Source organism: Mixophyes fleayi, chromosome 5 (genome assembly GCF_038048845.1).
Source record: "Mixophyes fleayi isolate aMixFle1 chromosome 5, aMixFle1.hap1, whole genome shotgun sequence".
NCBI lineage: Eukaryota > Metazoa > Chordata > Amphibia > Anura > Limnodynastidae > Mixophyes > Mixophyes fleayi.
The window spans coordinates 231,233,606-231,260,712 of NC_134406.1; the positions used below are offsets into that span (position 1 = coordinate 231,233,606).

At 39.6% G+C, this 27,107-nt stretch overlaps 1 protein-coding gene across 1 annotated transcript in view; it reads right to left on the reverse strand.

Moving 5' to 3' along the window:
• Positions 1-27,107, reverse strand: part of CPA6 (carboxypeptidase A6) — an 87,512-nt gene that overhangs the window by 7,623 nt on the left and 52,782 nt on the right. Inside the window, exons 4-9 of the mRNA XM_075211380.1 lie at positions 23,040-23,154; positions 21,902-22,003; positions 10,939-11,055; positions 10,695-10,805; positions 4,671-4,758; positions 1,168-1,370 (exon numbers count right to left, since the gene is read on the reverse strand). Of these exons, the coding sequence (XP_075067481.1) occupies positions 1,168-1,370; positions 4,671-4,758; positions 10,695-10,805; positions 10,939-11,055; positions 21,902-22,003; positions 23,040-23,154 (736 nt within the window). The remainder of the gene's footprint in view (positions 1-1,167; positions 1,371-4,670; positions 4,759-10,694; positions 10,806-10,938; positions 11,056-21,901; positions 22,004-23,039; positions 23,155-27,107) is intronic.

Genomic DNA, 27,107 nt, shown 5'->3' on the forward strand with positions numbered 1-27,107 from the left:
GCTAAAGAGGTAGAACTGCACAGAGATGCAGATAGACCTTTCAGTATCTGTATCACTTGTGGGTGCCTGAAGGCTGCTTCAACTAAAGAATGATGATGATGGTCACCAGAACTAGCCAGACACTTCTAATTGGCTGATTATGGATTCACCTCTGGAGCAGGTAGTGCTTTCTGCACCGCTTGTGCCTATGTTATTTAATTTTGTGGGTGTATTTTAGAATTAATATTTTGCTACATCCATTCATACATGAGAAGGAAGATTATACCTGCTGTCTTATAGGTTAGTTTTTACATCTAAATTACACCTAATAGCGAATGCATTTTTATCAATCAAAACAATGCTACATATTTATTTATGTACTAATGAGCTGGTTGGGTATAAGTGTATTTGCTGTACGCTTGACGTAAACCTGGCACATATGCTACTGGCGCTGAGCTTGATGCATCCTGAGATGCAACCCACTCCACATATGGGTGTAAACCTGCTATTTGTATGTGCGTCTTTTTAGAGGTTTTTTGGTCACATGCATCCAACTCAGCATGAGCCCTTGAGTGTCTACATTACATTGTGGTCAGATTCATGAAGAAGACAGACTCTATTTGCTCTCACAGATAGACAGGATATAGAAGGATGTCACCAGAATATAGATTAGAATTATAGGTAAAATATAGGAGGAGCTTAACCTGAAACTTGATAGCAATTGAATTTTGAACGCATATACAAACATGTTAATGCATCCAGCGGATATCAGCAGCATACTGACCACATATAAAATGTGTATCGGATGCATTGAAAAATGCACTTTGTTTCACATGCATTTTCACTCACATTTTTACTAGTGGTTTTTAATGCAAAAAATTCAAAAATACCAGCGGGTATGAGGCCTTAATCTACAGTTGACGTTGGTATTAAATTTAAGTATTTTTTTCATTATACTGTCTAGAAGGATGGGATAGTCTTCTTCAAAACAAAAGCTCTCTTTCTTTCTATGAGACCAGACACCTGAAATAAGTGCTGTTTTTAGGGCCTCTCTTATCCAGGATGAAATACTAGAAAGTCTAATGGTGGTCCCCCTGTTCTGGTGGGCCATGGGCAAATGCCTCTTTTTACCTCTCATTAAAATAGTCTGGAACCATGTTAACACTTGACAACACAATAAGCACTTACCACACACTTGTAGTTTGGAATGGCACCATACTGGTAGGAGAAAGGGTAGAGTAACATTTGAGCATAGGCATGGAATGATATGTAGATTTTGATATGTTTCCTCCTTTTATGGATAAAATGAGCAACTGCCTTCACTTCTGGCTCAGATTCAGCATATGGTCCGCAGTAGGTGCTGTCACATGGATTGTAAGAAGCTCCTTCCTCTAAAGTGTGTACAAAAATAATTCCTTGAAGCAGTTTAGAATAATTATAACACATTCTTGGTGAAAGCGGACAGACATGCAAAGTCTATGAATAAATGCTTGCAAACACTGGACCTCTTTATTGATGATTGCTCCGGTGCCCATTTAGAGTTGGACGTTTGTCAAATGTTTTTGAGCCACACTGCAGATGCGCACCAAAAATGTATATGCATACATCTCAACAATATTTAGCGTACCATTGGCTTACATCTCCTTACATCTGGAGAGGAGGACTGAGGATGGGTAGCGGTATGCAAGTGTAAGCTGAGTACGTTAAGGATATGTTCAGGTAAGTGTGACATAACTAGACATGGGTGCATCCCCAGATACGCCTCTATGAAGTCATGGCCGTCTATTCACATTAAATAATTGGCATTTGCATTTCGATTACTACAGTAAAAAATATTCCTATTTGATTTTGAGAGAGGAAAACAACAGATGTTTGTATTTAACGTAATTTACATTTGTATTTTCAATTTCTGTTTGTATCTAATTAATTTTTATATTGAAACTGAATTTTATATCTATTAATATCTGTTCAGACAATATCCTCTATTGAGTAAATGACACTGTGAGGTTATGGGATCCTTTATATCACTTGGACTGACACTAGGTAGAAATCCAACAAGATTTATTTAAGTGCTAAAGGTACTCCTAGCAGCCAGGAACATCAACAGAAATCAGCGTAAAATACAATCACGAAGTACATAACAGAGTCCAGCAAATGACAGGTTACAGTTCCCAAAGTAGATGACTGGCAAAAAGTCCTAATAACGCACAAATCCAAAAAGTCCCAAGTTTACCCTGACCAGAGCAACACCTCTTTAGCTCAGTCTTTTCCAAAACAAACACACCCCAGGATCTCAGGGCTCCTTTTATCCCCTATCCTGGGTGACTGTGAGAACTGACAGCCTTCCTGCCCTGAGGTAGCCTCTGATAGGATAAAACATGTCTCTGATCAAACCTTCTCACCTCCCCAGGTGATATGGGCTAGGTACCCTGACACTTTTAGGGCTTCTGGAAGTCTGCTGAGGGACAGGGTAGAAAATGGGACCACTGGGGCTGAAACAATGGGCCAGTAATGGGCATTCCACATGATTACCACCAGATGTACTGAACATTGACCAGTGAATTGCTTTTTAATGTCTGAGGGTAGAAAACCTCATGAATATTTCTGATAACGGAGTCTACCTTGCCATGTTGTTACGGGTTATCCACCTGGCGTAATTTAAACATAATGGGTTTTGAGCCATTAAGGAGAGCAAAGCAAAAATAGGAGTAACTTTGCACCTGGGCAGAACCATGTTGCATTGGAGGAGGAGGTAAATTTAAAATGTGGGGATGGATTTATAGTTGGGGTAGAACATGTCCTAGATCAGCTTTAAATTTCAGTGTACAAATAAAGCTATCAAGTATTTGTGTGCTACATGAAAAAGCAGCCGGTATTTTCCTTATGTGCAAAATGATAAACTAACTTGCCCCCCTTGCATTGTAACATGATTCGTCCAGGAGAAAACGTACTCATTTTTTTGCCTTGCTCTCCTTAATGACTCCGGCCCAACAAGTCCTAAAACCAATAACATTGTTTCTAACACATCTCCACCACTGCAGCCAGGGTCCACATACAGTTTAAGAGGGAAGTACAATAGGGCACAATTACAATGACAACAGAGGAAGCGGCACCAGGTGGGACAATCGCCTCTCTTGGTTCCCGGCACCCAGCTTCCTTCACAGACACCTTATTACATTGTTATATTGTGTATAAATAGGCTAACACAGTCAGGCCATAGTCTATCTCTACACCATTGTGGGGAGTGTGTATACAATTTTTTACTCCTGTTGCACGTTTGGAGCAAATGCATCTGGTTTTGAGCTGGCTTGAAATGAGTCCGACTAAACATGATCTGCTGCACAAAATGTCCCAGTTTTGCACCGGGCTCCCGCGAGAGCTGGCATTTCTCCTGCATCACGAAATTCACCGAGAATCACGTCATTTGACGCGATTCTCAGTGAATCTTGCCATTTTGGCCCCGCCTCCTGCAAAACATCATTTACGTTGAGGGGGACGGGCCTCCCGCCCTCCAGTCATGCCTCTCTCCCGGAAACAAGTTTGGTACCCACAGAAAGTAAAAACTGCGCACATCAAGATGCACACCTATTCCTCTCTTTGGGAGACTGAAACTAGAAGTGTGCCACAACATGGAAAAATCTCAAGGGGAGAACAAACAAACATCACATCAATGTCCAGCTTCACACCCTTTCATTAAACTAAGCTTTTCTCTTTGTTACAGATCAAATACTGATCCGTTTAGCATCATGAATGGCGTAAATTAATTATGAGAATGAGCAGGCATTGGGACTGCCGTCCTTATATTTGACAGTTTTATTTGTTTGAAGCTTTGTTTTACATTGGGCAAAGAAATCATAGAAATGTGCTTTTCTGTCAATGCACAAATGAAAGGCCTATAGGACAACACACGTTCTCTGCCAGCCCAGAGTTAATGCAAAAATCTAGCCTTTTTACATGCAGAAGGAAGCGTCCGAAATGTGGTCTCTCCTCCCTTTTATCACTTTGATAATCTAGATCTGCTAAAAGAACTTTCATTTTTGCACTACTGCACAGATCGAGCTTATACCATACTTTGCATGAGCGCACCCACTTCGCCCAACTTCTTCCATTGCCCGGTGCAAACTTCTGCCCATCCACAAATACCTCTGCCTTGCTTAGCTCAAGGCATAATTTCACAATATGAGGTACATTGTGGTACATAAGTTGGTTTTGTGCTGTGTTTTGGACTTTTTTGATTTGCCATTAACTCCTAATTTGCTTTTAGTGCATATATATATATATACATATAAATATATATATATATATATATATATATATATATATATATATTTTGTGAGATGTCACAGACTTACAATGCTTTCATGCATCAGAGCTCTGTCTCAGGAGCAGATAGAGGTAAAGTGGACAGCAGGATAAGATGGGACTGATTAATTAAATAGCAATCGCCTTGTAACCCCTTATCACAGAACAAAACTCATTTTTGGATAAAACACTACAGATCTCTACAACAAGTTCCATAACCACAGAAAGGCAACATCCCTTTAGGAATGCTCTTTCCAGCATATAATTGGAGGGTTTCTAATACAGTATATGTAGAGTGTATATTTCTTATTACTTTGGGGTTGAGTGGACAAGGAACGACTGTCAGAACATTCAGAATTGTTCCATAACATAAAGCTTGTGGCACTTACCGCAAAAGTTTACCTTCCAGTTTCTGTTGGCATCTACTCCATGGCAGTTAAGTCTCATTTTAGATCTTGTTTTTCTCCAAAAACGATCCTGTTCAGATATAAAAGTCAGAAATATCATTAGAAAAATCTGTATTTAAAGAGAATTATGTAGTTGACTTCTTTCTAGTTGGAAAAACCACACACTTTACTTTTGAGTCAAATATATAGATATATGGATCAAATCAATAAAGCTATTGGCCACTGTGAAAGCCTTACCAAGAAGATGGCAAACTGTGGGAATTACTTGCTGAGCAAACATAATAATAATATGTCACATTTATTATTATTATTATTATTCTTTATTTATATGGCGCCACAAGGTGTCCGCAGCGCCGTACAAAATACAGTACAGACAGTGTACAAGGGTATGACAGTACAGAGTAGAACAAGTATAGCCAAGACTTCAATATCTCCAAGCAAAGCAGGTAGAGTGGTGTAGGAGAAGAAGAAATGGTATTGAGACAGAAGGGAAGAGGGCCCTGCTCATAAGAGCTTACATACTAAGGGGAGGGGAGACGGACAGCAGGCACATGGGGAGTCAGTAGAGGTGTTCAAATATAACAGTAGACAGGAAAGTGGGAGGTGATGAGAACAATAAGTTTAAGTGGAAGGTTGGTAGGCCTTAAGGAACAGATAGGTTTTGAGAGCCCGCTTGAAGGAGCCAAGATTAGGGGACAGGCGAACATTTATTAAACACTTAAAAATATGAATGAGTTATGAATCATATATTGTGAGAAGAAAATAATTGGAAGTGTGATTTCTGTTTTCCATAAGAGGTGCACTTGACACCATAACCTTCTAGTAGCAGTTTGGCAGAAGCCTAAAGTTGGCCAAACACCAGATGATCCTGACTTTAAGCAGAGTCCTGAGCAATATGATCACTGTCCTCTGGAATAGGAGGTCATGTTAGACAAGCGTTGGCCATTCAGCACATAGGCCAAGTTGCCGAATCATTTCCAGCATCATCAGGGCCTGTTAGTGCAGTTGGAAGATGGCCTCACGTGCAAGTCGATTACGGTCATCCTTCAACAGCATTGACCTGCAAGCCCAATAATAATATAAGACTTTACGTTACTACTCTGTGCTGTGAGGAGGGGGGATGTTCCTCTCACCTATCAATTGGTTGCTTCCTATCCCCCCCCCCATTTCTCTCCTCCTAACATCATGGCCCTATCACATGCAGCTCTGTCCTCATTAACATAATCATATGATTGGACAAGGTTACTGCAACCCATAAGGTCAGTTCACTCATCACCTGAGATAATCTGTGCGGATGGGAACTCTCCAATGATCGTATTGTCTACAGGTTTGATCCTCACCCACTTTAAAATTGAAGACATATAAAAACAACATAGTAAAAAATTAGTTAAGGTTTCAATCAAAATAAATAAAGTAAAGGATTTTTTGTAGGTAAAGTGTACCGATCAGCTGCCAGACAATTTATTTGTTGAGACAACATTCAGCCTATCAATTTTCTAGGAATTAGTGACACCGCTGAGAGATGAAGCACAAATATATAAATAAAGATTAGCAAGAACTTGAAAGCTGATCTCAATGCTTTTCTTTTTAAATGGGTTAGGTCCCAGTAATATTTCACAGTGTTTGGCTGGGAGACACTTGGAAGGAGAGCAGTGTTTTTGTGGCTCACATTCAATCATATGAATCATCTTCAGCCCCTCACCTTTCCGGCATCTCCTGGCTTTAATGATGGCTATATGGCAAGGGGTGGTCATACATGACTCACTATGAAAGTGTTTCATGATGTAATGCATGCATCAGGGGTAGACTGGGCTGGAGGGAGAGGGCCATAGTGGGCTACCTTAGGCTGGGTCACTGGGCCATCTGCATTTTTTTTCCTTTAAAATGTTACTAATAGAGTCAAGTTTTGCCCCACGGGCTAAAATTTGCCAGCCCGCCCCTGTCATACAGTATCTGTCAGATAAGACAACACTTACAAAATATTGTCTTTCCCTTATAATACAAATCTGACATGCATGCTCAAAAGAGGAAGTTATTTTGTGAGATAACAGCAAATGTAATTTATAACAGAGGCCAACAACTACGACCTCAGTTCAGGTGTAGAGTCTAAGACCGGCGGGCTCTCTAGTTATAGCTACTAATATACCAGCTCCAATTATACATTAACTGGCTACTTTCAATATGAGATTCACAGAAATAATTAAAACCCAGCCCAGAATAGAAGGCAAGTTCTGTGATAATATATTGCAGCAGAATTTACCTCATTTGTAGATTTAATGAAGCTTGATGGCAATAATTCCTGGGGTTGGTAATTGGCATGGTGACAACACCAGTTAAAATTAATGAGTGATAATTGGTTGCATCCAATACATATACAGAGTGAGCACATGAAGGATTGAGAGCTAAAAATAGAGAAAACAATGTATTGTTTTGAATGCTGATATAGGGTTATTTCCTTTTGTCACCTTGTACAGTCCTATTCCAGGCATTGTCACAATTCATATTTAATTAAGCTGATAACATAGCACAATGTCAGGTATGTGGCAGGTCTCCTTGCATACAAATTACCTCTCACTTGTTAACTTCTGGCAGAATTAGGTGAATATATTTATAGTGACAAGGACAAAAATATTAGTGTGGTAACCCTTGGACACAAACAACTGTTCTCACCGATACTCATAAGTCAGATAATAATTGGTAGATGTATTACAAAAGTAACAACGGTAACTTTGGGTGGTTTGTGGATGGCTAATCACAGTGACGATAAAGGTTTGAAATTTTTGAGATGTAATTAATTCATTATTGGAAACAGTTTAAAAGGTAATATTTGCCTTTTTGAATTAAGGATCCCTACAAAATGATGGTTATTTAAAAAAATTAATTGTTAGTGGTATTTTATGATGAATAAAATATTTTTTTCACTGATTTCATTTATCATTGCACAGTTAATTAATGGGGTATTTTAAAAGTATTGTTATCTTTTATTTATAAGGCATGACAAGGGGTCCACAGCGTCATACATAATGGGCTTGAACAAACAACCAAATACAAAAGTCCATAGATACAAAAACAACAAACTTATATAACTACAAGCTTCAAAGTTTACATGATTATATAATTACAGCCTTCAAAATGACATAATTGCATAAAGGGGGTATATTTACTAAACTGCGGGTTTAAAAAAGTGGAGATGTTGCCTATAGCAACCAATCAGATTCTAGTTATCATTTATTTAGTACCTTCTACAAAATGAGGTATATAAATGAGGTAGGAATATCATGCTAGATGCATCTGAGGGGAAGGAACATAACAGACAGGTTGAGAATGATAGGATTGAGGTAAGCAAGGGGTTAATTTTATGGAAGGCTAGTAGTCACATATTCGGAGCAATCAGACAAGCAGTGGTCAACACCAGAAATGGGAAGTCAGACAAGTCAGAGATCACAGACAAAATATAAATAGGGACACAGACTCAACAAGGGTTGACAAGAATGGGAGAATGACCTGATACCGGAACCACTGGTGGAGAGTATAATTCCTGGTCTTGGCATGTGCTTGGGCTTATAGCAGCTGGCTTTCCCCTAAGGAAATCTCTATGGCTACCCATTGTCAGGATTCCCTATATAAGACCACAGAGAGAGCGTAGTGAATCAAGTGTTTTTTTATTAAACACCGGTTACACAGGTTTCAGGATGCAGTACGGTAGGGTATGGCAGAAATAGCAAGAGAACTCAGAAAACAACAGATGCAGAATGCGATGGTCTACAGGACTTTTCCACAAAGTAGTGGAGATAATACACAAGGTGTGATGCTCTGCGGAGCAAGGCACTGAAGGTAACGGACACAGGATGTGATGGTCTGCCGGACTTTAACACAAAGTACTGGAGACTGCTAGTGACAATCTGCAACAGATTAGTCATCTGTAACACTGGAGAGCTGAAAGCAGGTATTCGTGATAATACACTGCAGCAGGATAAAGCTGAAACACTGGAGGGCTAAAAACAGGTACAGAGTCACGGACAAACCGAGGCGTCACAGGAAGAGGTGCAAAAGCGAAGGGATGAGCAGAGGTCAATACCAGGAGATCAATCAGGATAGGACATAGGAACAGCAACACAGGTAAAGGCAACAGATGATCTGGCCATGGCTGCTGGGACATGCAGGCTTTTGTAGGCCAAGGACAGGTGTTAAGCATCCTGGAGTAACGAGCCTAGCTCTGACAGGTAAGAGAGCAGAAGTACCACAGTGGCCCCTTTGGTAGAAGAGTGGTACTACAGGCAGGATACCTATATAGACTAAGGTACAACATAGTTCCTGGAAGACAGGAGCTGCAGGATGCAGATCGTGACACCCATATGCCAACTAGGACTTGTCAGCACAACGATCTTCTCTACTACACCAGGACAAGTAAGATGTAAAGGACCAGGACTGGAAAACAATAGTACTACAGAAAATAATAAAGGTACCATACAGATAGAGGGTTTACACCACAGCATGGAAACAAGATTCATGGACAATGTAAACTGGAATGGGGCAGACACATGGTAAACAGCAGAACAAATTTGTCTAAAGCAGGATCAAGGTAAAAGTTAGGGTGAAATCAGGAGACTAGATGTAAGACAGAAGGCACAAGTTCAAGGGCAAGGGTAATTTGCAGATCTAATGAGAGGGGATTTGGGGATGTTTTGCACCATTTTGGTTGTCTGTATGATATTAATATTCTCTCATGTCATTCTGAAGTTTTTATCACCAAGAGTATATATTGTAACTGCTACTACTACTGATATATTGTTATTTAAAATGGCAATGGCAGGACTCAGCACCTAACCCCATCCCTAATCCTAACCCTAATCGTAATCCTAACTCTTACTCTAATCCTAACCCTAATTTTAGATTAAATTGTCCATTGTCGCTTTAAATACCGAAATCTCAATGTTGCTCTGTTTTGTGACGTAAAAGTTAAGTTACAGCATGCAGTATGTTCGCAATTTCTAGCAGTCTGGATGGCAGTGCGTTCGGAAATGTCCTCTGTCAATTTTAATGTAAGTCTGCATTTAAACCATGTTGATGTTATTGTTATTGCAATTGTAATTGTTTTGTCTATATCCTAGTTGTCAGTATTAAAGGCGTCAGAATAGCGAGTACCATCTCTTGCTAAGAACTCTCTCTTATACCTGGAGAATTGTATGCCTCAGTGCTTCACACAGCTTTATGTTACTAGCAGCTAAGTATTTGTAGAATTCCACAATGACTAGATAATATTTCATGTCTCTACCTTCCACTGTCTCTCCTCATAGCAATTGTACAATACCACTGATAGCGGTGTAGGAATGGTAGTAGTGGTAGGAGCAATATGGATAATAATAATAATATCGAGCCTACTGGGTTGCTTAAACAACCTTAGCAGCACTGATTTTGGAGCCCCATTGTTATGCTAACTGGAGTGCTAATATGTGAATAGAGTTCATAATGTACGTATTATCTCAGATATCACACACCTAGAGCTATATTTACTAAGCTGCGGGTTTGAAAAAGTGGGAATGTTGCCCATAGCAACCAATCAGATTTTAGCTTTCATTTATTTAGTGCTTTCTACAAAATGACAGCTAGAATCTGATTGGTTGCTCTAGGCAACATCCCCACTTTTTCAAACCCGCAGCTTAGTAAATCTAGCCGTAGCGGCTAAAGTTAAAATGCTTTGTGGAATTTACTATCAATGAAAACATAACAATATAATATTTTAAGTTTTACAAATACCACACATGTAAGATTAATAGTGTTAATATCGTACGAATAGAGTATTATTGATTATATCCTGAATCATTAGTTCTGACTCATTTTATTAATATTGTTACTATTAATTTATATTTTGATTCTTTCTGAGTGCTTTTTGATAGTGAATTTTAATTTCTGAACAATTATCTGTATCACTAGAAATACATCATTCTTATTTAAATGCACTCGCGGCTTTAAACATGCCCACCTCATTAGCACTAAAATACTTACATGAGTCCAGCTATAGCGATACCCATCCACATTAAACACTGGCATTACATAAACGTAGAATTGGTCAAGAATTTTTTTCATAACAGGATCACTTTTATGGGTATTAATGGCCTATGTGAAGAAACACAAATTAGTTACCAACAAATGCCAAAAAAAGTTAATGTAAAACTATTTCAAGAAGATTTTTCTACACCAAAAATATACACTGTATGTATTGAAAATTAAATATTGCTAAGTAGGGTACCTCTTTTACAAACCACTGACAAAATGCAGGCCCAATCCATTCTCTTGCATGAATACCGCAATCAATCCATATTTCTCTCTTAGAGGATTTCTTAGAAGAGGAGGGCTTTGTCCCCACCTGGAGAAAGATAATCTAAATTTAGAATGGTTAATGAAGTAATGCCAACAACAGAGGAAGGGGAGCTTGGAGTTATAAGTCTAAATTGACCAGTTATATTCCCAGCTGTATTTACAGACTATAAATTCTGTGTAATGCCAATTTCCATAGACAGGGCCTGAATCATTAAAGAATGTAAATGCTGATACATTGCGTATTTTGCATAAAATCGCTCTACGCATACCCAGAACCAGACCATATGCCAGAGAACGCAGAAACATCCAATTCATCTTTGAGCGCAAAGGACCCCTACTACGATCTGCATTTTAAGGGGTAAAACAGGGAGGGACACGGGCGGATGCACGTAGTAAGTTTACAGTAAGGACATGCCAAGCTCGAGCGCACGCAACAATGTCCAATTCAAGCTTTGCCCATCTCATTCGTATAACTCTGGTCTAAGTGTCGATTACTAGTGATGTCTACTGTGTATACATGCTATAACATGTGTTTGCAATCAGGAGCAACTGTAAAAATGTATTTTAGGTACAGTGGACATTAATAACATCATGATAAATGTATTTTATGTATAGTAGACATTAATGACATCATTATAAATGTATTTTATGGGGGGAAAATGTAAAAAAGAACACTTTTTTTATGTTTTGTCATTAATGACTATACTATTAACATGTGACATTGTGTGAATAGTATTTTTTCTGTATGTTCTTTTGGGACTTGATATTTCACATATGTATTGGACGTACACTGCAGTGTATTGTCTGTTAGGGTAGAGCGGACCTAGACCCGTACTCATTAACAGAAGTATCTTCAAAACCACTCCTTGTTGAATACGGAAGTGCGTATACTCCGGTGGGGACCGCATTACCGATTACCACTATTCCGACAACTGGAATTCCTACATAAAAAACCCGATGGCAGAAGAAGACGAACTGCTTAAACACTCCCGTTCGGAATCACCGCCTGTCAGCCTGCGCTGCCATCGGACATCTCCCTCGTCGTCTTTCAGGTAAGTCTGCTTCTATTTCATTCTTCTGCCATCGGGGTTTTTATGTAGGAATCCCAGTTGTCGGAATAGTGGTAATCGCTCAGCCGTACCCAACCCTATACTCTATGTATGTGCCTTTTTAACAATCGCACTATACGTTCGGTTTTGTGTTTCTTGATGAACGAGGAGTGTGGAAACAAAAGTGGAACTTGAATATTGTAGGGAGTATCAATAGAACTGCACTGTCATAGTGAATTATTTAAAAGTGGATGGGTGTTGCTGTGGTTTTTTATGTTTTTGAGGCAATCCTTACCACTGTGTTCAATCAAATACAAAGAAAAGTCTCTAACGCTCCACAATGTAGGCGATATGTGTTATGTGCTTGCAAATTAATCTGAATGGAGGCCTCCTAGAAGCAACAGGAGGTAAGAAACTGCCCAGTTCTCTGAACCATTGGAATTTAATATTGACCGAAGCCACCAGTGAAATATCTAATTGTGAGTGACATTTAATATAACGTTTCCATAATTGTCTTGATACCATCAGTTCTTTACCAGGATACCGAGAAGAAGAAAGACTAGAGCACTAGAATCGACACACCATAAACTAACACTGGTAATTCAGAGACTTTCTCTACCAACCACAGGTCGCTGGCAAAAATAAACAAACTTTCAAACCACTTTTTTTCAACACATTTATGTGAACTCTTTTTTCAACCTTACATACAAAGGAACTTGAATATTGTATCGTTAGAAATTTGCACCTCTGGTCCATGGGCCGCATAGCAAAATTTTAGCAGGAAAGACTCCAAGTAACAAACACGCACAGCTTAAATAAGCAAAGAAAGAGATGTAATATGATATAAAGATTCCAATATATCGAATGTATTAATAAAGTTTAGCACGACAATAATATAAAAAATTAGATAAGTTTCTAAAACAAGGGGCACAGAGGGGGAACAAAGGGAAGAATGCTGAAAAGTAATATAAGAAAGATATTTTTTTACAGAAAGGATGATAAATCCACTGGTGGTGGTGGAGGCTCATACAGTAAAATAATTCACAAGTTCATGGGACAAATATGCAGGTATTGTTAAAATATAAAAAAGTAAAAAAATAACAAAAAACACAATAAAATTAAAACAAATACACACATAGGGGCGTATTCAATTGTCAGCGTTAACGCTGCAAAATGAGCGCTCAAAAAATCTTACCGTTAATACGGTAATTACTCGCGGAATTTCAGCTCGCAGCTCCTTGAGCTGCGAGCTGAAATTCCGCGAGTAAACTACCGTATTAACGGTTTTCGTGCGCAATATTACCATATAAACGGTACTATTTTTCGAGCGCTCATTTTGCAGCATTACCGCTGACAATTGAATACGCCCCATAGAACGAAAGCTGACTAAATGGACCTTTAAGTTATTCTCTGCCATCAAATTCTATGTTTCTATGGTTTTAGTAGTTTGCATATCATTAATATATATACTGTGCACAATAGTAATTTTTAATAAATCAAACTTTTTGGTATTTTTAGTTAGTAAATGAAATTGTGTTATTCTTCTTTTTTTTTTTTAAGTGTGTATTTTCTTTTATAATAAGCTTTTATGCTCTGGCTGTGTTTTAAAGGAGCATATAAATGGCAGCTACACACTCCTGAGTGTGTCGGATATCTGGCTCTAGGATGCTATAGATGGCACAATCACATCTGCACAGTATTTAATAGCCTTCACCAGAACATTGTGCAGCCTATACAGGATATTACTTCCACATCCGGAGCCCTGCAGGAGTGACGGCTACTGGGTCTTAGATGACCCCGATAAGCTTTTCGTTTTAAAAAGTGAAAAAAAACAAACCTGTTTGTTTTAGCTCTAACTGGAGTTGATATCAGCTATATTCATAAAAAATAAAAATGTAAACAAATACAAATAAAAATCTGTTAAAAATAAATGCACACACACTTCTTTCTAGTCCCTATCACTTTACCTAAACTGAGAAAAATACATAATACAAATAAACTGTAATGAAAAATATTCACTTTCAACACTAATTGCTTGAAAATAATAATGTGTATAATCATGAATACTGTATTTTGTTTGCTATTGTCAAATTACATTTTTATAATTCAAAAAAGTAAGAGTGAAAGACTGTTTATATATAAATACTACTAAATGCACTGTCACAAAAATCTGTAAAAAATTAACTCAGATACCTTATCAAGTAAGAATGTTATACTCCTGTTATACAGCATAGCAAAAGGAGAAAAGATGCTTTGTCATGATGTTCCAAAGTACCACTGGTCATGAAGGTGTTAATGAAGAAGGGCTGTATTTTATGAGAGGATTTTGTCTAAGAGAAGATCTTTGTGCCTGTGGAAGTGAATTCAGTGGGGTCCGCTGCAGCAGTGTTACTGGCTGTATTAAGATATCTGATTTAGGTACTTAGATTGAAGAAGTAAGAGGAGAAGCTGAAGGTATTGTGTAGATAACTGTGAAGCACTCTGGCATGGATGAAGTGTGTCCTAAAATTCACATATTAGTGAAGTTATTGTTATCTTTGATGACTAATGATGCTAGAGAGTGGAACTACTGGTACTGCAGGAAGTATGGCTGCAATGCCGTTCCATCTTCTCAAGGCCTACACTCTTAGAATGCATAGGGTAGGCTCATTGGAGTGAAACACTAAAAAAGAAGAAACTGCATGGGGCCCTCGGGAGGGTAGACCGACATTGCTGGATCGTCTCCCAAATTTTTATATTGAGCTCTGTGATGCCGTGTTCCTCTCCTGTTAAAGGTGACAAAATAAGGATATATATTTGCACTCAATGAAGAAAGTGTGAGACCAGAACAATGTTTGGGCGTTATCTCTAGGAAGTCTCCCTCCAAGATGATCTGAAAATCATAGTGAACATTTAACTTATGAATCATTGATTATGCATGGTTGAACTGAATATCCTAACGTTTAGCCCTTTATCGTGCAAATTTAAGTTTTTTAACTCTTCAATTTCCAAGTTGCTTAACTTAAAGGGAACATTGGTCATCTGTGGCAACAATTTCATATTTAAATTTGTGATCTTTACTATTTTCTTTGTGATTGAGATCCCACTGGGGTTTAGGATTATTTTAAATTGTAAAAAAATTACAATGATCTTAATGTTTTTCCCTTGTGCTCTATGTTTCTGCAGTTCATGTTGCTTCCAAAGGTTAGAGAACTGAAGGAGATGAATTGTGTTTAGTCATATGTGTGCATTATTTGAAATATACTTATCTCAATTAACTCAATGTTATTTTATAATGTCTGTACATTTATTGCAATAATGCTTATTGCTTTTTAAATGAGTGATCTGTCTTTTTTCAGAGTAGTTTATCCAATTTTTAATGAATTATCTGCTACCACTAAAATGTTGGAACTAGCAATGGTAAATATAGACAATAGTCTCTAAAACAGAAAATAAAAAAATATTGATCCATCCTATTTTCTCAGATTAGAAATACTAATCCTTTATCTGAAATTTGGGGAATTATTGGCTAACATAATTATTTAATTTATTACATATGGCCAGCCTTATACCTAAGTTATGTTCTCTTAACTTTCCCCAACTTGCAGAGTGAGGAATTAACAGCCTGTATTCTTATAGAGGTTAAAGCAAGTGTTAGGACTCTGATCCTAATTTGTATCTGGACTGCAGTACCTCTATGCTACCAAAGATGCTGCTGTTTCGCCATTGGACATTTCCACCTCGCCTACAGGAGTTAACCTCCTTCCCTGGTCATTACCTGTACCTGTTCCACTGCCTTATATACCTGCCCTAAACAATGCTCCTTGCAGTTCATCAATTGTTTGTTGCTTCTGGTCCCTATCAGTACTCCTGTGATTTGTGCCTTTTGTTATCCTGATTATCTGACTTTTGCCTGTTTCACCATTTTGCACCTTTGCTTATGATCCAGACCCCATTTGACTTTGCTCTTGCCTTTTCCCTGGTATTGTTTGGTGATCTCTTGCCTTCTGACCCTGGTTTGCCTGACTCTTCTTTTGACTGATTCTCCCGTGAATCATCCCATATCTGCAGCCCACTGTATAACTTGGAAAACCAGAGTATCCAGCTTTTCAGCCTTATCTAGCAATCCAGACATTCATTACCTGCAATCACCTGTCAATCTTGGAAAAACAGAGTCATCAGCTTCCCAGCTTAACCTGTTCAAAGTAGTGAGTCAACTGCACTACCTAAAGTTTGCAGCCACACAGGGAGAAAATGGGAATAGGGATTCCTCAATTCCCATATGAATAGCAAATACAGGTGTGTTCCCTGGGCTCAATGGATTTTGTGAATACAAGTAGTATCAAGAACAATAGGTATAATATAATAAATTAATATTTATTCACAAAACGTTCTGGCCAGAACAGTAATAGGTCATAAATAAGATAAAGTTCGTATTAGAATGCATGGATCAAAATGCAAACTCAATATCACCAACCAGAGGAGCACTGAGAATATATAGATGGTAGTCCAAAAAGTCACGATACGGGCTGTATGGTCACTTGATGGTGAGTCACAAAAATGGATAAGGGTTGCCCGATAGCTACCAAACAAAGTCCAAATCCAGTCAGTATAGCAAATTTCCGTCATGCAGAAATAATGTCCCTGACTTACATGTGAAATGTGGCCGCGGGTGCTGTTCTCAGTTTCCTCCTCGATGAGTCCTACAACCTCCCTATAGTGCAGATAAAAAATGTTTAGTTATTATTTTTTATCTGCACCATTATCCTGTTCACATTAGATTACATTTCAATCTTAACCTTGATTGCTGTTTTTTATATTTGGGTTTATTCAGACCATTTTCTCTCAATCAGCCTATCTATAATAAGCCTTTTGTTAGAATTTCTGTTTTGAAGAGTATTGTTCTATCCTTCATACATTTTATTTTGCGCCGTGGTCCTTGTTAGTTTTGTTGGTTTCTAACATGTTCGGCTAGTCTCACGTGGAGCTTCCGAATGGTTCGCCCCATGTACTGCATGCCACAGGGACACTTGAGAAGGTATATGACCCCACTTGCATCATATGTTATCCTATCTCTGATAGTATATGTTGCCCCTGTCTTGTTTGATTTAAATTTCTCTAAGGGTTTGGTGGTACACTGATTGGTAGTTTTCTAGACATAACATCTATTGCAATGGAAAAAGCTTTTTTTATCTTCTTTTAGCCAGGTTGCGCCTGGTTTGTCTTTCTCAACAGGTATGCAGCTTTTTACTAACGTTTCTCTAAGGTTCGTCACCTTCCTGTATATAAAATTGGGTTTGATTGGTAGGATTCCTTTTAATTTCTCATCCATTAGGAAGATGTTCCTGTGTTTTTATAATGATTTTGTCTATGGTTTGAGAATTAGAGCTATATCTTGTCATGAAGATGTACTCCCCCCAGGGGCGTACGCAGGATTTAGAAGGAGGGGTTTCCGCCCCCCCGGAAAAAAAAAAATATTGCGAGAGGCGCTGTCAAGCAGCATCCGCGGCAGTGTTGTATTATACTACAATACAGCACTGCCGCGGACGCTTCTTTGACAGCGCCGCGGCTGCTGTACAGTACCGTTTGTTCGCGTAGGGGAGGGGTTTCTGTAGAACCAGAAACCCCCCCTGCGTGCGCCACTGCCCCAATGTTCGATTGGTGGTGTTCAGCCACCTCATGCCGTTTAGTGATTAGGAGATTATCCCTTGATGTATCTCTTACTTGTGTATAGGCTTGTTCAACTAGAACCTTCTCGTAATCTCTCTCTAGAAACATCTCCTTCAGGGTTTCAGATTGTAACTCATACTGCTCTATGCTGGTGCAGTTCCTCCGGAGTCTTGTGAACTGGCCTTTCGGAATGTTAGTAAGCCAGTGCCTATGGTGGTTACTATCTGCCAGGATGTTGGTATTACAATCAACAGGTTTTAGAAAGGCCTTGGTCTCTATATGGTTGTTAATGATACAAATCTCCAAATCTAGGTAATCTACCCTCTCTTTACTGGTTGTGGATGTGAAATAAAGCTTAAATGTCATTTGAATTGATATACTGAATGAAAGATTGTAACTCCACCATGGTTCCGATCCAAAAACAAAGGACATCATCAATGAATCTATACCAACCCAATATTCGCCAAATGGGGGTTGTTATGCCAAATATGGGATTCTTCCCAGTGGGCCACAAACAGATTTGCTTAACTTGGCGAAAATTTAGTGCCCATAGCAGTCCCGTGAACCTGTTTGTGATACCTACCGTGAAACCATAAGTAGTTGTGCTGTAATATGAAAAGGATATTCTCCCCAGTTAAATCAATCTGCTCAGGGGGAAGGTCTGTCCCTGTGCTTAAGATGTCTTTGACATAGGTGCAGCCAGTGATGTGATATATCACCGAATATAACAATGTCATGTCACAAGTCATGAGCATGTAGTCCTGTTCCCATTTGATGTTTGCTAGGATGTTGAGTATGTGACTTGTTTCTTTTAAGTAACAATTTTGTTTAGTAACTAGTGGTTGTAAAAAGGTGTCAATGTAATATGACAAATTGAACGTTAGAGAGTCAGTCCCTGAGGCAATAGGTCTCACATGGGGATCTTAGGTAGACAATAAATGACAGGGACATTAAGATGTTTGCTATTGAGGTATTCAAATTCTGTCTTGTTTAGTATACCTTTAGATAAAGCCCTTTCAATGAGGTTATCTAATTCTTGACTGTATATTACAGTAGGGTCGCACGACAGAGGTTCGTAAGTGGTTCTATCAGCTAATTGGTTCTCAAGCTCTTGGAGATATTCATTCTTATTTTGGATTGTGATCCCACCTCCTTTATCCGCAGGCTTGATGGAAATGGCCTTATTGCAACTTAATTTCTTAATAGCTGCGGATTCTGATCTCGTAATGTTAGTTCTTCGTAGAGTGGTCTTTTCAGGCACTTTTTCTAGCTCTTCCTCAACTAACTTTTGAAATCTCTCAATAATGGGCTCTTTCTGGTAACTGGGGTAAAAGGAGGATTTCTTTTTAAGGTTCGTGTGTACATATGAAGTGGTTGTGCCATTTTCTTTATTCTCATTAGGCCATGATACTATCGGGTGGTTCACAAAGAACATTTTCAAAGTGATTTTTCTAATGAACTTGTGAAGATCAATAAATGTTTCGAATTTGTTAAGCTCCTTATCTGGGGCGACTTTTAGTCCTTTACTTTGCATATTAAACTGAGGGGTTGTGTCACGGATAAGAATAATTATGGATCCCCAACCTCTACTTAGATGGTGATAGTAGAGGGTGGTGGAGACCGGACACAGTGGAATTGAAGTTCTTAACTTGAAAGCATCACAGGGAACAATAACACAAACGATGGTGGTAGTGTTGCAACTTGATATATTGATGGAAGATACAACAGCAATAATAATAAAAGATATGTCCAACACAGCAGAGCTGAGCACACGGCAGTTCATAAAATACAATCTTAATCACAGATGTACTTCAGTTGGTAACCAATGGCAACAGCATGCAAAATAGACAATATAACAGTTCAACGCTAAGATGGTAATTAGAACACTTGGATCCCACACGAAACACACAGCAGATGAAGGTGAACCACTGACACAGCTAGAAGTCCGATGAGAATAGTATGTAGACTTGGCTGATCCAAACGTATAATATGATTCACTTTAGCAGGTGGTTATAGGTATCACAATAGTTCATATAGCAGAACAGAGAATGTTATATGTTATCCAGGAACTTGGATATAACAGGTAACATGCAATAAGGTGTTGCCTAGAAGTAGCAGCGTGATAAACGAAATCCAGACTGAGCGTAGAACTACAGGTCACAGAAGATCCGGTTAACAGGTAAGTGTGAGTTCATCACAATTAGACAACAGCTGATAATGCACACAACTTGAATTGAAGTAGAGGCTCCCGGCTTAGCAGTATATTCATATTAACAGTCCAGCAATAATAATCAGCAGAATAATAATAGCCGTGCCAGACATAGAACCACAGATGACAAGAGAGCTTGATTCTAGTTCAACATAGAATACCGCAACATAGACAGCCAAGTAGTACTGGAGCCAATCAACATGAGCGCAGGTGTAGCAAACAACTCACGAATAGTTCTGTGTGCAGATGAACAACGACACGTAACTTCAGCTTGTAGATGAACCACGAACTGGCATACAGCGGAGCCGGTGGAGAGCAATGATGACAGGTAACTTCGGCAACCGATAGTATTCAGAAGATAGGCAAAAGGTCAGATATGCAGCCAGAACCCACGGCAGTGTGAGTAACACGAAGATCAGGGAATGAGTCCATGATTACGGGAGCTTGAAATAGTCCTCTAGGACCAATAGGCTTCAGAAGGAGGTCCCAGTCAACATAACGAGAAACACCTATGGACAGGTAAAGACTCTGAAGCGAAAGCAAGCACCAACATAGTTCTTAAAGGGCAAGTCACAAAGCCAGCACCTAGCTATGGGACCGGCGTGTGACAGGTTGTAAGGCTGGTATTGCTCAAATGAAATATCGCTTTGCTCCGTTGAGACATAGTGGGATCAAGTGACTGTTTTGTTAAAACTTTAAATTCTTGATTTTTTGTCTTGTTCCTAGCCTGAACTCCTTCCCGTTTTCCTCTGGAGATTCTGGCCTCTCCTTTCTTTTTAGATATTGGGTACTTTGGTTTAAGTGTGATGGAGTTTCTGGTGGGTGTGTTTCTCCCCATGCTAATTTTTAAAAATTGTCTATGTTCTCGTCTGTAGTTGAGTCCACTGAGGGTGATTGTGTTGCAGGGATGGAGAAAGGCTATGTATTATATCTAATGGCATATACTAATATCACAACACACTTGTTTGCATCCCAAAGAGGAGTGTATACCACACAAAATGTCCCTACGTGTACTTTACTTCATAAGTGTGTTATTGTGCATATATCTACTTGCTATCACAATAAGAGGGAATCACAACGGACTGGCCTCGATCTTCAACCAAGATTCCTCGAACCACACACTGATTACTTGCCCATGTCATCTGAGTATCCACCAATCGGTATTGTTTTTGATTTGCACCAAGTTTAAAAGAGTGCAGAGCACAGCACCTGACTATCATTCTCTGTCCCTGAGAAAGCCCTGTTATTCACTATTCGAAACGCGTTGGTAAACTAAGCAAACACACATCCCATATGCATTCTGTTTGCGATTGATACAAGACTGCTGCAGCACACTTTCTGTTGTTACTGAACAGCGACCCGGCATTGGCCGGCAACACACACAGCTGTTCCAACCAGCACACTTGTGCATGTGCAAACCTAAGCCGGCGAACTACGAACACTGCAAGGACTTTGCGATAACCCGTGAGCGGAGCCCCCCGGCTCTTTTGGGAGGTAGTGGCATCAAGGAGAAGAACGAGAACAGCACCTGCGACCACTTTTCACATGTGCCAGGAACTTTATTTCCGCCTACCGGATATTTGCTATACTGACTGGATTTAGACTTTGTGTGTTTGGTAGCTATCGAGCAACCCTTATCTTATTCACTCAATCAACAAGTGCCAGACTATTCTGTATTAGCCACTGTCTGTCTGACTCTGAGTTCTGCAATACATCTTACCAGCATTACCTGTTGTGCCTAGGGACTTGTGATAACTGTATTAACATTGACTGTATTTTTATATTACCTGTGTGACCCATGTTCAAAATAAAAACACTCTGTTTGCAGTAACTACCAACACTTTCAATTGTATTCATACCGGGATCCCTAACAGCAAGGAAAATGTGTGTGTGGTGAATGTTAACAGGATATAAGAACTAGTAAAAAAAAATTCTACAAGAAACCTAAGCTTGAAGTCTTAAGCTTGAACTACCAGATTGATTACCTTGAGTACATACAATGGTCTTCCTTCATATGATGTTCCCACCGAAAACATGTGAATAAGACTAGAATGTGTGCTATTCATTTGATGCATCCACTTCTCAATCTGAAAGCACATACATAGTTCTTAAACGAGCTGTATTATCTCATAATAACCTTCTTTTAATCAGTAAAAAAGTGCTAAAAGTTACTATGTATATACATATATATATATATATATATATATATATATAACAGAGGTCGAAGTGGAGATTTAGAAGAGGTGGTATGGAAAATGTAAGTAAATGGAATGTGAGTTTCACCATAAAGGCAGTAGAAGAAGCGGCAGTACGGCATACCACCGTATACACCCCCACTTCGTTCACTGTATATATATGAATGACATCAATATGCAATAAGCTGTTTTTATTATCCAATAGGTACTTTAGAAAACTGCTTTGATTGTTGGAATTGTATTTGCCTGAGGGATGTAATAATAATTGTTGTGACAAGTCAGTGGCGGATCCAGGGGGGGGGGGGGGCGATCGGGGCGATCGCCCCCCCCTAGCAGGGGCTTGCTGCCGGCGGCTGCACACTGTGCAGGTCCGTTCAGCAGTGACAGTGTGCTGCCCGGCTGCTCTGATTGTGTTTTAAACACAATCAGAGCAGCGGGGCAGCACACTGTCACTGCCGAGCGGACCTGCACATACTGTGCAGCCGCCGGCAGCCTTAGAAATTAGAAAGGGGGCGGGGCCTAAATCGCCCCCCCTAAAATCGCCCGGGGTAGGACAAATGTCTGGGTCCGCCCCTGTGACAAGTGTTCAACCTTCCTTCATCTGCGGTAGATGACATAAATCTAATAAGAGAGGTCAGATAAAGTAGCACCCCATTTTAATAGGCCACTTCCATTTGAAGGTCTGAAATTATGGACAGTCCATGTGACTATTAAGAGGTAGGGTTATATATATTTTATATACACCGTACTTACATTTGTGGTGCAATTTGTGACTTTGAGCTATGCTCCATTACATGCAAATTTTACATTGAATTTTATGTTTTGTGCTTGAATCTTCATGACCAAAAACTACTACATGAATATACATAGCATTTAAAATAACTATTTTACATTTTGAATTCTCTGCCATGTGGATCTGTGAGCATACCTCTTCCAGGGTATGATAATCTTCATAATCATACTTTGACAGTGACCGACGGTTCCTTCTTGGTTTAGAAACACTTTGTTTTTCAATTACATTCTGTAAATTATTTACAAGAACACTAAAAAACAAGAACGAGTATTCAATATCATCAGACTTGTGTGCAATGTTCATGTAATCACATAATAATTGTTAAATAAATCTAATGATATAATCTTGTGTATGCAATTACACTTACTTAAAAAATTGTTTATTCATTATGAAAAAAAATAAAAATAAATCCTTAAAACCCTGCAGCAATATTGTCACAGGCTCTAGATGGTTTCACCCATGTTCAAATCAATGGGTCCATCCTTCTGCATCACTGGTTAAATTAATAATCAATGCCCTTACTCCTGATCCCTTGCATTATATCATTTAGAGCCCTGTTCCCCACCTTATTAATGACATGTGTCTGGAGAGGTGGATCAGAGGTTTATAAGCTCAGTACAGAAAAGGGTGTTTCACAAATAACTTTAGATTGCGTTGTAGAGCTGTGTCCTAGTTAGACTGATCTTTAGAAATGGAAAAGGGACATATATTTAGTCCACCCCTAAGGGCTGGTGTAGAGATAAATGCTGCTGATGATAAAGATAGCATAGGCACATATCTTTATTGTGTAATGTAAACAAATTAAACCCTGGTGCCCCCTTCCCCCTCAAATAAATAAGCAGCCAGGAAGAACACAAAGCTTTGGGGGTCCCTGTTATTATGTGACCATTTAATTATTTTACTCTTTTAAAAAAAACAAACAGTAAAAATACAGCAGTCTTTTTTGTCAAAGCTGCAGCTGTATCTCTACACTGCGGCTGCATCTCTACACTGTGGCTACATCTCTACACTGCGGCTGCATCTCTACACTGTGGCTGCATCTCTACACTGCAGCTGCATCTATACTCTGCGGCTGCATTTGGACACCGCGGCTGCATATATACACTGCGGCTGCATCTCTACACTGCGGCTGCACCTCTACACTGCGGCTGCATCTATACTCTGCGTTTGTATCTCTACACTGTGGCTGTATCTCTACACTGTGGCTGCATCTATACACTGTGGCTGCATCTATACACTGCGGCTGCATCTACACACTGCAGCTGCATTTCTACACTGCGGCTGCATCTATACACTGCGGCTGCATCTATACACTGCGGCTGCATTTCTACACTGCGGCTGCATCGATACACTGCGGCTGCATCGATACACTGGCTGCATCTATACACTGCGGCTGCATTTCTACACTGCGGCTGCATCTATACACTGCGGCTGCATCTATACACTGTGGCTGCATCTATACACTGCGGCTGCATTTCTACACTGTGGCTGCATCTATACACTGCGGCTGCATTTCTACACTGCGGCTGCATCTATACACTGCGGCTGCATCTATACACTGTGAATACATCTCTACACTGCGGCTGCATCTATACACTGCGGCTGCATCGATACACTGCGGCTGCATCGATACACTGGCTGCATCTATACACTGCGGCTGCATTTCTACACTGCGGCTGCATTTCTACACTGCGGCTGCATCGATACACTGGCTGCATCTATACACTGTGACTACATCTCTACACTGCGGCTGCATTTCTACACTGCGGCTGCATCTATACACTGTGGCTGCATCGATACACTGGCTGCATCTATACACTGCGGCTGCATTTCTACACTGCGCCTGCATCTATACACTGCGGCTGCATCTATACACTGCGGCTGCATCTATACACTGCGGCTGCATCTATACACTGCGGCTGCATCTATACACTGCGGCTGCATTTCTACACTGCGGCTGCATCTATACACTGCGGCTGCATTTCTACACTGCGGCTGCATCTATACACTGCGGCTGCATCTATACACTGCGGCTGCATCTATACACTGCGGCTGCATTTCTACACTGCGGCTGCATTTCTACACTGCGGCTGCATCTATACACTGTGGCTGCATCTATACACTGCGGCTGCATCTATACACTGCGGCTGCATCTATACACTGCGGCTGCATCAATACACTGGCTGCATCTATACACTGCGGCTGCATTTCTACACTGCGGCTGCATTTCTACACTGCGGCTGCATCTATACACTGCGGCTGCATTTCTACACTGCGGCTGCATCTATACACTGCGGCTGCATTTCTACACTGCGGCTGCATCTATACACTGCGGCTGCATCTATACACTGTGACTACATCTCTACACTGCGGCTGCATCTCTACACTGGATTTAAGGTGCACATCTCTTAAGATTTGTGCATCTCTAAATGCACACATAAAACCATAAGTTTGTGGACATATTTTTGCATCTACGTTCAGGCTGTATTTTTACATTGAGTTTACAACCAGGATAACAATGTCTACGGTAGTATCAACTATAATTATAGCCCTGAGCAGACACAAATATTTTATGTCAATCTGCAAAATGTTTATTTCAATATTAGCAAAAATCTAAAAACAAACAGTCTTGATGATGCTTTATAATAAGCAGTAAAACTAGAAAATAAATGTAAAAGAGTAATTATGATTGTTTTAAAAATGTACTGTTAAGTCTATTCTATACACTTTGCCTAAACACTTGAAGGTAAAATAATTTATTTCTGTCCTTCTGTACAACTCGCTGCTTTCTAATTCTGTTATGTTATTCAATTGGAATGGCCTGGAGTGTAAACATTTGAGATATGTTAAATCAGTTTGTTGTTGGCTCATTAGATCCAATCCTCAAACAGGAAAAGTGAATATACTGTAACATAAATGAAAATGTTACTTTGTAAGTGCTATTTGTTACCATATTACTATATTATTTTTTGCAATGCTCTCAATAAAGTCTTCTTAAAAATAAAACTTTCTGTGTGTTTCTTCATTTAATTTTTATTTTTTAAATTACTACAATAAGCATCCTGTATTTTAGGTCTGTAGTTCGCTCACAATCTGAATGAGTGAAAACACAGCAAATTGTGCTTTGCGGAGGAACAGGCTGTTTGCCAAAAGTGTAAAGATCCAGTGATGTAACATCCGGCTTCAGCCTTTCCTTCGTCATTCCACAATGTATTTGCAAATTCGCAGTTCAGGCAAAGAATAGATCAAGGAAAAATTATGGTTCATTCATTCTGCTGTGTGGTGAGATAGGGCTGTGAAAAATGCAGAATGAGCTGAATATTTCATGGAACAGTTTTAAAAGGTTCCGCTGATCTCTACTGAACATTACCAGACAGAGGCGGATTGTCCTATTGGGGCATAGAGCATGCACAGTGTGCTGGTGCTGAGCCCCTGGATGCTGCACACTGAGGCAGTTCTTGCTTATTTGGCTGATTTAATTGCGTTAACCAGCAGAATATGTCTGTCATATGGGAGTTTGACCCTGCAGACCAATAGAATGCCACTTGCAGCTTACTCATACCTGCCTACTCTCCCAGAACGTTCAGGCAGTTCTCCCGGACCCCCAGGAGAAGAGGGCTTTCTCTGGGATCCCGCCTACTTTCTAGTAAAGTGATTGGGATGGGGGCCTCAATAATTTGAATTGCACCATTTTGACCCGGCCCCATGGCAACATGATACAATTGCAGGATTTCACGGTGGGAGGCGGGGTCAAAATTATGTGATTTGCATCACCACGCCCCCCAACCACTTGCCATTTGACCTCCCCTTCCAGGAACTCCCATAGGAGAGGTTTATAAAACTGGCAAGCATGGGCTTACTAATGATCCATCCATGGCATTGCACCCTCCTAGGTCAACAAATTTCCCCAGTTCATATTGTTTAGACAATCCACGCATTACAAATGTTAGCAATAGAAAATGTGGAAATTATAGATAAAGATGATACATATACCAATAATAGGTTTCTTGTCAATTGCTCCTGCAGTTCAGTGATTGTATAATTGCTGTCTACTTTTAATATTATCTTTGATCTAGACATGAGCGAAGTTGTGGCAGAATTTCACACATATTAAACAGTGCAACAGGTTGACTCACAAAAGTCTTTGAGGTTTGTTTTTGTCTTGCAATTCAGTGGATTGCTTTTCTGAATTGTATTTGGAAA